This window comes from Parasteatoda tepidariorum, chromosome 5, assembly GCF_982258835.1.
Source record: "Parasteatoda tepidariorum strain Cologne lab strain chromosome 5, Ptep-v5.0, whole genome shotgun sequence".
Taxonomy (NCBI): Eukaryota; Metazoa; Arthropoda; class Arachnida; order Araneae; family Theridiidae; genus Parasteatoda; species Parasteatoda tepidariorum.
This window is the reverse complement of record NC_141759.1, coordinates 83,486,337-83,498,849: the sequence shown is the minus strand read 5'-3', so window position 1 is coordinate 83,498,849 and position 12,513 is coordinate 83,486,337. Positions and strand designations below refer to the sequence as shown.

General features: G+C 29.0%; 1 protein-coding gene across 1 annotated transcript; it reads left to right on the top strand.

Annotated features, from left to right (window-relative positions):
- Positions 1–12,440, top strand: MED8 (mediator complex subunit 8). The gene is made up of 7 exons (XM_087164429.1): positions 1–183; positions 1,757–1,869; positions 3,430–3,574; positions 6,092–6,232; positions 6,310–6,394; positions 8,241–8,396; positions 12,264–12,440. Exons 1-7 carry the CDS (start codon positions 178–180, stop codon positions 12,338–12,340), a joined length of 723 nt encoding a protein of 240 aa, XP_087020555.1. The 5' UTR covers positions 1–177; the 3' UTR covers positions 12,341–12,440.
- Positions 12,441–12,513: the final 73 nt, after the last annotated feature.

Below are 12,513 nucleotides of genomic sequence, written 5' to 3'. Positions count from 1 at the left end.
GAGAAAGGAAGATTAAAGCGTACAAAAATAGGCAGCTCGTTCCGTTTTTTAATTTGGTTTTGTTATTTTGCTATTTTCTGTGATTGTATTATTTTTTATAAATATCAGTCTGACAAAAGAAACCACTAACATTTTATTTGGACCTTGCTTTTTAAAGATTCATTTACATCGTTGAAAATGGAGGTAAAGAAAAAAAGCACTTGTATTGTATCTTTTAATTCAAATTTTAGAAATAATTAACGCATCTGACATCTTGCTCAATGTAAAACAATCTATATTTGATTGTAATAAAAAATTATATAGCATTACTTTGTAATGATTAGTATTAATTGTCATTACGCGACTACACCATTTGACAGATGTTTGCAGCACTTAATAACGTTACAAATGTATAGGAATTTACTTAAAAGTAATCGATCTATTATGTTGAAATTTTTGTGCTCTGTTTAAAAAGCACTATTTTTAGTAATTATATTTAATATTGTGTGGGGAAGATTTCCTTATCGTGATCTGTGGCAGAATAATCGCCAAGTCTGGGCAACTTCCCGGTAGTGGCCCGCGAGAAACTAAAAAAAAAACATCACAGAAAGGGACCAACTCGAAAGGTATAACTCATAGCCACCCCCGGGCAAATATTTACAGGTTTTTTTAAAAATAAATTCCAAGTTTAAAATCTATTTGGCACCTTGGCGATTGTAGTTGGCACAACAGATCTGGATAAGGAAATGTACCCCCTCAGTATACACTGTTTATTACTAGGTAATAAGTTTTCTTTGATGAATCAAATCAAATTTTTCAAAAATTTTTTGTTAAAATCTAATGCTATTAAGTGTAGTGTTTATTTTATAATACAAAATTGCTACTAGTTTGTAAAATCGTCAGTATACTGTTAATTTGTAATCTTTTAAATGTATGTGTTTTCAAAATTAAGTTTGGCGGTATTTTTTAAAACTGTTTATGTTAATTTTGATATAAATTAATATTTCTTTCTCATTTATTTTTAACTTAATGATTGCTAAATATTCTATGTAGGTGTTCAAATATTATGCATCTGATGCAGATATTTGATAGGTATCTTCTACTTGTTAGATAGAAGATAGCTGCTTCCCGAATGACCATTCATTCATTCAGGAACTGGCCAGGCTACTAAACATCTCATTTTAAAAAGATAGTGAAGTTGCCTCAGTTCATAATTAAATTTATTTATTATTATTTTTTTGTTTTGTTAATAACTTGATATAGTTTTTCACTAATGTCTATATTGTTTCTTTTACCTATGGCTAGATTTGAGTTTGATTTATTTATCTAGCTGCTTCCCGAATGACCATTCATTCATTCAGGAACTGGCCAGGCTACTAAACATCTCATTTTAAAAAGATGGTGAAGTTGCCTCAGTTCATAATTAATATTTATTTATTATTATTTTTTTTGTTTTGTTAATAACTTGATATAGTTTTTCACTAATGTCTATATTGTTTCTTTTACTTATGGCTAGATTTGAGTTTGATTTATTTATTTAGCTGCTTCCCGAATGACCATTCATTCATTCAGGAACTGGCCAGACCACTAAACATCACATTTTAAAAAGATGGTGAAGTTGCCTAAGTTCATAATTATTATTATTTATTTTTTGTTTTGTTTATTTTTTAGATAATAACTTGATATAGTTTTTTACTAATGTCTATATTGTTACTTTTACTTATGGCTAGATTTGAGTTTGATGTTTCATTTATTTATTTTTTATTTTATATTGCAGAAAGAAGAAAAAGCTTTAGAAGTGAGTCTTGATACTTTGGTAAACCGTTGCCAAGATTTAAAAATGTCTATTTCTTCATTCATTACTAAACTTGAAAATGAAAACTTAAGTTGGTAAGAAAACTTCTATATAATGTTCAATCACAAATGTATTCAATTAATTAAAATAGGGTTAATTTTTCATAAATTTATATTAAGCAAATTACTCGACTCTCTTTTGTTATATTGTGAAAATTTTCATTGTTTAAAGTTAAATAAAAATTCCCTTATTATCTAATTGAAAATTTCATTTACTTCAAAGATAAACAAATAAGAAATAACAATCAACATGTTTCAAGCACTTCGAAAATAGGCGTCCATTTTCTTGACTTGCCAGGTGTGAATGTAAAGGAACTAAAATAATTTGAAATGAAAGTGTAAAGTTACCTACAAAGAATTGAAACATAAAAGGTGAGAAATAAAACTAGAAAAATCACTATGGCTGAGAGGCAAATCAGGATAAAATGTTTGCCTTTTGTTTTTTCTGATTCAAGTCTTGAAAATGGGCGTCTAAAATACGCTTGAAACGTGCCGCCTGTTATTTATTTTTTAAATATTCACATATAATAATAATCCTTCAAATATTCACATATAATAACAATTCGTCAAATATAACATTAATTCATTTCTACTTATAACCCATTTCAAATTAAAAGCCTGAATAGAAAAATAGCTACGTCCATGCGTAGGAACTAATGTCATTATCAAGGTAGTGAGCATTTAAATGAATATTCCACAGGGTATTAAGATGAGCTGATGTAACTGCTGTGGAAATAATTTTAGCATTGTTAAAATTGAATTTATGCCCAAGTGGATTATATATTTTTTTTATTTCCTCTGTGGGGGGATGAGTAAGGAACGGTTTGGTAGCAGTTTTCACCAAGGAAATGTTAAAGCTCATTTGAAATGAAAGGCTTTTTTTTTTTTAGAATTCAGATACAAAAACTTTCGATTTCTTTTAATTGTAAATTTAATTATACAAATATGAAATAAAAAATTTTAATCTTTGAAGGGGCTATGTCCCTTCATTTATGATATGTGAGGAGGCTAAAGTCTCCCCCGATTCTGCTGTTCTTGCGACTAGTCTTAAATGAAATGGGAAATATTTCTTTAAATTAATGCCATAAACAAAGAAGTAATTGTATTAAAGTACAAAATTAAGTTTCTTATTACATATGAGTCGTTTATTGTAAAAGCATATTATCTCTTTGTAAATAAATTATGAAATGTAAAACTCATGATTAATATTATGATAATAAGCCTTTTAAAAATTTATGTGTATAGAAAACAAATAGAAGTATTTAGTTGAAGAGTGTATTTATAAGATTTTAATAGAGTTACTTTTTTTATCGCTAATCAATAATACTAAACATGAACAACAAAAAAATGCATACAAACTAATAAAAATCCTTTAACACCATTTGTGCACTGGAGTTATACTATTTTTACAAGGAACCACACATATGTTCTATTTATGCTCAATTGTCTTAATTCCTACCAGACATGGACATGAATAATTTTTTTCAAGTTGTTTTCAATGATATATTACAATTTAAAAAATTGTTTTATCCATTTTTCATTGCTTATATCATGCTGTTATCACTAAGTTCTTTTATATATTGTGTATTATTTCAGGCCAATGGTTTTGGATAATTTTGCACTTTTATCTGGTCAAGTAAACACAGTTTTAAAAATTTTAAGAAATGAAAAAACTCCTTTGTTGAGGAACAGAATACTTTTACCTTTAGTACTGTCTCCTGATCGAGATGAAGAGTTAGCTGTAAGTTTTGTTTCATATTCTTTGTTTAGTGGTAGGAAATGTTTAGAAACATTGATGAAAAATAATTTATTTTACCAACTCTTTAAAATAAAGTATTCAATGAAGAAATATGCTTTATTATACTCCTGTAATCTAATATTGATTCTTCTCAAATTCACTAAATTGTTGACATTTTCTTTCACATGGTATTTATGTTTTAAAACATATCTGTCCATTAATAGTTTCATTCATTAATAGTGTGAATAATGTGTAATTACACATTTTTTATCATTCGGCTTGTGTTAAAAACAAACCTCCACAAAGGCAAATTTCTCCCAATACTTGATTGAGGAGTTCACTTGTCTTCTGAATTAGGTTCAAAATTATAAGGCTATAGAGTTGACCATTAGAAGCCTTCCCTGTGGCAAAATTTTTTCGAGCTTTCTGCGACAATTCTCTCTAGTACTAATACCTTTTTAAGACACATTTTTAATAGTAGCAAGTATATATGTTACTAATTTAAAACAACAGAAGCACTTTCAGTTTACAAAAAAGCCTTCATGTGTAGAATAGAACAGTATATAATTTTTTTAATTATAAATGTAAGATTTTTTTTTAAAATCTAGGTATAAAAGAATACATATTCTTGTTCCTGTTCTAAGAAAATATTTGTATAGTTAACCTTTTTTAAATTTTTGCTATTTGGAAATGCTTTCTATAGTATAAATTTGAAATTCTGGCTAAAGCCAGTCATTGCGGAATTTTTTTATTCTCAAAAGAAAATATAAAAAAAAATCACGAGAGTTTTTTCCACCTCCAATATATGAGATAGTCATTTTTTTAATAAAATTCTGCTGAAAGGGGAAAAAAAGTTCTGCAGAAAAGAAAAATATTTAGAAAAATTCTGTAGATAAAAAAACCCAAACTTCTTCGCTTTCCAAATAAATAATCTTTCTGCAACAACTCTGTAATGTTCTAGGACAATGTCGCCATGATTCTGCCACAGGGGTAGTCTTAAACTCAAAAATTGGGTTGACTGTTCAAATTGCTGAATAAAATAGAGATCGATTGGCAAAGTTAATTTTTCTTTTCAATCCTCTCGATAAACAAAAAGGAATTATATGTGCAGTGTTTCAATACAGCAGTTGCAGCAACTTAAGTTTGTAGAAAAAGTTTTTACTATGGGCTCTGGTGTAGTTTTGTTGACTAAAATATATTCACAAAAGTGAAAAATATTTCAAAAATTGGAGAAAAATATTTTATATATTTTTTAAATTTTTACCTAAATTTTAAAGTACTGTTCCTTTTTCCATTTTTAAATTTGAGATAATCTGATTTGATTTTAGAAGATTTAGATATTTAGAAGTTTTCACTATTGATTCTGTATGTGGATTTAAATTTAGCTATTTTTTAAAAAAATTATTATTGCAGAACTTTTGAGTAAAAGCATTCCTTTTTTTTTTTATCTATACTGTTTACAGGTATGAATTTCACTAATAAACCAAAATTTTCCAATAATAGTCTGAAAAAATATCTATCCACTTGAGCTTGATGTCTGTTTTAGTTAAGATGCTTTAACAATAGTTTTTATTCATCTTTCTTTTAAGCATTATTATGCAAGTTTCTAATTAATTTCAAACTTACATTTCTTGTATTTAATTTTGATTTATCTGCTAATTTAAATTTTGCTATAAGTTTTGGTAAACCTAATTTTTACAATATTAGTCTTCATTTTATTGTGTTTGGGTCAGAAAAAAAAAAAGAGATTTATGAAGATGGTGTTTCAGATCAACTCAGAAAATTCTGCTACAAGGAATCTCGATTATCCTACACTTATTATCCAACTTTCCTTTTGACACATGTTTTACAGTTATTAAAGCTGTTACCTAATTACCACTCTTGACGTTTCATGACATTGTATTGTTAATAGCAAAAATAAATAAAACTCTTGTTTTTTATATTTAATTATATCCACGGTTTATTGTTTAATTTTACTCATAGAGTGTTTGTACACCTAAAAAATGGATTTGATAAGGTAACTGGATTATCCAGAAATTTTGATTTTCTGACATACCCCTAATCCCTAGATTTGTTGGATTATCAAGGTTTTTCTGCATATGTATATGCATTGAATTATATGTTTTGTTTCTTATTAAAAATTTTACTTTTAAAAGATAGACATTTAGAGATTCAACTAGAAAATTACTGCCTATAGTGTCTATTCTTTTTACCATAATTAAAAATGAAATAAAGAATTTATTGTTTCTTATTGAAAATTTTACTTCATTTAGAGATTCAACCAGAAAATTACTGCCAATAGTGTCTATTCTTTTTACCATAATTAAAAATGAAATAAAGAATTTATTGTTTCTTATTGAAAATTTTACTTCATTTAGAGATTCAACCAGAAAATTACTGCCTATAGTGTCTATTCTTTTTACCATAATTAAAAATGAAATACAAAATTTACTGTAATTCCTTTTTAAAAATAATTATTTTTTTAAAATTAAGTTTCAAATTCTATTTATGTTTTTCTAGAAATTAACTGAAAACAGAGTTCATGCTTTCAACCATGAAATTGTTCCCGATTATTTAAGAACTAAACCAGACCCTGAAGTAGAACAGCGAGAGCAACAATATATGTTAAAGAGTAGTACTGTACCTATGGAAATGGCTCAAGTAATAAAAGAATTTTTTTTTCACATACTGGAACTTAAGAGGGGTTGAATGCTTATATTTTATTTTTGCTTTTTCAGAAACAGATCACGGCAATCAACAAAATAGTAAACAATGTGTTAGATACAGTGAAAGCCAGCAGAGATGCTTGGGAAAATGATTCAGGTGTGTATTTTGCCTAATTTCAGTTATGTTTATAGAAATAGTCAGTGTGTAGCCAGATTTTTCATCAAAAAATAAGCAGCTTTTAAGTACTTTTTAAGCATTCAAAAAAAATTTTTTTAATTACTTTCCAAAAAAAAAAAATTCATAACTAGGATCTGCACAGTAACAAAAATTATTTTTTTCTATCCTTTTAAAGTTTTTAATTTATAAAAATAAAATTAAAAACCATTTTCAAAAACTTTATATAATCATGATAAAATAACTAATTTCTGATAAATATTGCGGAGAAAATTATAAAAATCATGAATTTCTTGTAATTTAGAACGATAATCGATACGGCAAAGAAAAAATCTCTTCTTAAAAGATAAAAAATTAAGCACTTTTTACAAACACCAAATGAAAAAAGCACCTTTAAGGGCTTTCAAAGATAAGTAACTTTAAGCACTTTTTAAAAACACACGCACACTGATAGTAGATTAACTGATTTATGCCCAGTGGCTAAACGGTAGCGCTTCTGTGCCACAGGTTTGGGGTTCTATCCTCAGGTCGGGCAAGATTGACTCAGTCTTTCAGTGGGTCAATAAAATGAGTACCAAGCATGCTTGGGGACTAAACACAGGGGTTTCTGGGCTTGCACCTTACCGGAACATCTGCGCTCCAGAGCCCAAAGTCAGGAAAACTAAGATAGGCACAGTAGGTCTTGGCCCTTCATGGGCTGTAGCGCCACTGAGTTCAGTTTAGATTAACAGGCTTAGGTGAGTATTTTTGATTGAAAATGTGCGAATGAAATGTGTAAATTATATATAGGGGTTCACAAATTCCAAATGCTATAAAAATTGTAGCTGGGCTTATTATTTTAGCCAAATTAAACTTTCACTCTCTTTAAACCAGTGCTCCCTAACATTTTTATTGCTGCAAACTGGTCAGCGTTTGACCATTTTTCTGCCCCCTCCGAAAGAGGGCAAAACTGCAATTTTAACCAACAATTTCCCGTCATTAATTTTTTTAACGATAAAAAAAACTTTTTTTTAAGTATATTTCTCGAATGTTACCTAATAGGGATGAATAAAATAAATATTTAATGTAGGAAGTTTTTTTGTTGTTTATATTTTCGATAGTTTTGATTTAATAATTTTAATGCAGTTGTATTTAAACACGACTTTAAAACAACATTCGCGATATTACTGCTTCTTTAGATGACATCACTAAGCTTCCAGTTAACCTCTGTTCCATAGAAGGAGCACAAACCAGAGAGAAATACATTACAGTAAATGGAATGGAAATAATTTGTATTCCTTGGGCACCCCTGTACCAATTTACGGGTTTCTTACTACTGATTTAAACATTAAAACTCTGAAATTTCAGTTTATTCGCTTTTCACCTAAAAAATTTGCAGACTCCTGTAATTTTTATTTTTGAAGTAGGAAATATTAAAATTTTTCTAATGTTAAATATAATTGAATTTTGCAAAATTTATTACATTTAAACAAATAATAAGTTGTCCTATAGTTTAAATTGTAATTGCATCTTAATTAGGACATAGAGCAAGTGCTCAACAGACTATTAGATACTGGAGCTCTAATTTATGCTTATCTAATTGCATCTTTATTTGGACAAAGAGACTTTATCTGCATCAGATACTGGTGCTCTAATTTGTGTTAATTAAGTTATTCTTATTTGTGTAAATTCTAATTAATGTTAATCTATTTGTATCTTAATTTGGACAAAGAGCAAGTGCTCAACAAACTTCATCTACATCAGATACTGGTGCTCTAATTTGTGTTCATTAAGTTATTCTAATTTGTGTAAATTCCAATTAACGTTAATCTATTTGTATCTTAATTAGGACAAAGAGCAAGTGCCCAACAAACTTCATCTATATCAGATACTGGTGCTCTAATTTGTGCAATCACGCTTGGAAAAGGTTTAAGGCCTGCCACTGGTTCACCTAAAGGACAGCCAACCAGTTCCCAACCGCCACCTCAACAACCAAATAGGCCAGGTAAAACTATTTTTATATTAAATCTATTAGTTAAAAATTTAGAATCTGTGTTAAATTTGAATTTACAAGATTTAATTTAGTTTAAACAGATAGAGAAGACTTTGTAACAAAAAGATTAATTTATCTTTTCGCACCTCTATTGTAGTCTGCTTCTGAATGAATCAGGATACGACTATTAACTGCATTAGTAGTGATATAATCAAAAGTTTCTTGCATTCATTAACTATCAAAATTATTTTTACTTAATTATTCATTCATCAAGAAAATAACATTAGTAGAAAATATTTTATTCCAAATTATAGGGGTAGCAGCAAAGTTTTTTAAAATTTTAGGGTAATTTTAGGAACTTTTTTCAAAAAATTTTAGGTAAATTTTAGGGGTAATATATGATTTTGCTAGGATAAAAACAGATCACACGGTAGTTTATTACATAACAGAAGATTATTACAATTCATCCACACATATCATAAATAATTGCAAGCCATAAAATAAAGCTCTGAAATTTATTAAGTCAAGAATAAAATCTTTAAAGAGTAAAAATGAAATTTCAACTTTACATATTACCTATCAGAAATTAAGTGCATAATTCAGGAACAGGCAAAAGTGAGAATAAATCAAGAGAAAAAATAAATTAACACCAACTTGGATTTTTATTTAATTTTTACCTTCTTAATCAAAACTTTATTATTACCCTTTACCTTACTTTATTAAGAAAAACTATTGTGTGATATTATTAGATTTCAAATCAGCAATTTATATTAGAAGTTAGAGAAAAACAAATTAATCATGATCATTTTTCTAAAATAATCTTGATATGATTTTTGAGATTCTTTTACTGCCCTCAATAGTGTTGTGGTGATCTTCAACACTCCTCCATAATTTCGAATGGTATTTTTGATTAGTCTAAGAGACATAATAGTATTCTCATGGTGACTCACATTAAGCATTGCTTTATTTATCGAAAAACCTCTCTCAGGATCAGAATTCCCATGTGGCAAAATTAACAGTTTTAATTAATGTAGTTAAATTCTTATATTTTAGATTATTGCTTTTTTATTTATATTTAGCCTATAACTCTAATTTTTTAGGAACACCAACAAAATTTTATCAGATTTTTAGGAATTTTATGGTTTGCACATACTTTCAGGAATTTTATGAATTTTAGGGGGAATGCGACCCCTGAAATTATTAAAAAAAAATTTTTTTTTAATGGGGGGCACTTGGGGTGTTGTCCCATTGGCCACAGAAATGCTACTCTCTTCTCGCGTACTCAGTGGGCACCTGTGGCGAAGCCACATCACAACCACAAATCCGTTTATGGGTCACATTCACATACAAAGGATAAAGGACATAGAACACAGAGAGAAAGAAACATCCATGCCCTGAGCAGGATTCGAACCCACGACCAATGGCTCCGCAGTCAGGCACGCTAACCACTCGGCCACCTAATTATACTTCAAGTATATTTATATACTTTATATACTAAAATATACTTCAAGTATATTTATAAGTATACTCTATTTTAAGGAGGAAAAATATATAGGAATTCTTCTTTTCCTTAGAAAGTATTGAGCCACGTGTGCACAAATTAAAAATCTGAATAACTTTTGATCTAATAATCAGATTGCTACATGCTAGGACTAATTAATGATGCGAGGGTATACTAGAAACATGCCAGTTAATTAATGTGGACTATATTTTAAATTATGGAATGACACATATCTTTATTTCAATGAGCATTTGTTTATGGGGTGTAGCTGTAATCTGGAAAATATGGTCCCAATAGTTTCGACAGGAGAGTGAACATAAGTTTGGGTCCCTTAATGTAAATGTCACATGCCTCGAAAAGTTTCTAAGCTAATTTAAACAGTTTTGAGCCTATGATAATGCCATGTAAAAATTACTTTTAAATAATTATTTGTTATTGAATCGTTTAATAATAAATGAAAAACTTTTGATTTTACATTATTTTTAAATATGCAATTTTAAATGACAAAACAGAAAATGAAATCTGTTGCTAGTTCACAAAAAAAATCCTGTATTTTGTCATTTAATATTGTAAAATTTGTGTTGTTCGCATTACAGTTCAACACTTTTTCAATAATATAAAATCTTAAGTAATAAATACTTTTTACATCGAATTATCTTTAGAAATTTTTTGATTCGCTTGATAATTCGTCCGAGTTATAGCTAAGTATGCAAAACGTGAAATTAACATTAAAGGATCCTAACTTATACTTTCCTGAGAGTATTGGCTCCATATATTAAGGATCAAAAACCCAAAACCATTGATGAAGACATATGTTATTGTGTCTTTTTCTAAACGTTAGCATTATTTTTAAAGTTGGCACTGTCAATGAATTTTCGCGAAGTTTAATTTCTAGAAATTAAGATTCTTTAAATGCTGATTCGTCTGCATCACGAAAATTCATCTTTCTACAGTAAATTAATTATCAGAAATGCTGGTAATTCATCAATGACTTTAGTACCACTTTTCCTTAGTATCAGTTACCTTCTGTATTGTTGCAGATCATTTAGTATTTTTTTTTTATATATATTTAGGTTGTTTATATAAGATAACTAATACATTTATGCTCCTAAAATGTTTTTTAGAAAAATAATTTCTCAGCAGTAACTATCCTTTTACTTTAAAATTCACTCTTCACAAAGCATTTCTTGGTACATTTTAGTTAGCAAAGTGCAAATTCTGCCTAGTTTTGGTTTGGTTATTTGTCTTTTTAAAAGCGTCTGGTTAGCCCGATGTAGGCAAGGTCGCACTGACAAGGAATGTGGTAAATGTCCTAGCCATTATCAAAGCTAAGCTAGACTTCATTTAATAGGACTGAAAATGACTTTAAAACCAATAACGAGAGCAGAAAACGGTGAAGTAACAAGTTCTTTGTATGGATTAGAAGAGGGGCGTTAAGAGTCTAGTGGGCTAAGCAAAAGCTGAATCAACTATAGAAGTTAGCAGCCAAAGAGTGGAGGACATAAAGTTTGGAGTTATTCTAATCACCCCAATTGTCAGGAAGTGTCTGCATTTCACACTTTCGTTTTTCTTGTGCTTAACCTTTGCTCCGATTCTTCTTTCAACTCTGAACTTAACTTGCTCGTTTGCTGTTAATCGTGGATTTAACACTCCTGAAGTTGATTCAGTTGTCTTATAATCCTTACAGCGAACTCATTACTTCACCATTTTTTCTCCCGTTTGTTACAAAATTGTTAATATTCCCTCCAGTTTGTTTTAAACCATTTTCAGGCCTGATTACAAACCCAAATTTAAGTCTCTTGAAGATCTTATTAGAATGTGGGCATTTACCACATTCCGTGCCAGGGCGACTTAGGGCATAAATTCAGCTAGTCACATCAGCTTTTTTTTATATCCTAGGATCTTGTTTTATTTATTTGAATGCCAGATTATCTTGTTAACAACACTATTTCCTCCCTTCCTTTGCATGGTAATGCATTTCACGCCGATTTGCTTCTCAGCCAGTGATTTTTCTTGTTCATCCCTTATCCCTCTCAGCTTCTGTGGTTTTTCTAGTTTTTGTTTCTTACCTTTATTTTTTGTTGGCAATGGCAAGTTATTGCCCCCCCCCCCCAAATCATTTTTGTTTCGTTAAATTCGTTGCTGTTTACTTTTGATGCGCTTGAAGTTTTCAATTAGGTAATTCTATTATATATATAATAAATGATAATTGAATTTTTAACTTGCTTTTATTGTGGTAGTTAATGGTAGACATTTTTTTTCTGGTTCCATGCCAACCAAAAATATCCTTTTTTTTAAACCTAGCTTAGCTGTGACATTAACTTATTCTTTATAAACTTATAATATAACATAGCTAATTATAATTTTTTCCTTATTAGCATCTGGTGGGAAAGTTCCCAGTGCTATTAAAACAAATATCAAGTCAGCTGGAAGTATGCACCCATATGTAAGATGATTCGTAATGGAATGAACTGCTACTAAAAGGTTTTATGGTTCTCAATATGTATTGTAAATATTTACTATTAATAAATGTATTTGTCCATTGTCTGATTAAATAGTGATCATTTATAGCCTTTTATGACTCTAGGTAGAAATAATAGGTTTAAAGCTTCTCACAATCAAAAGTCA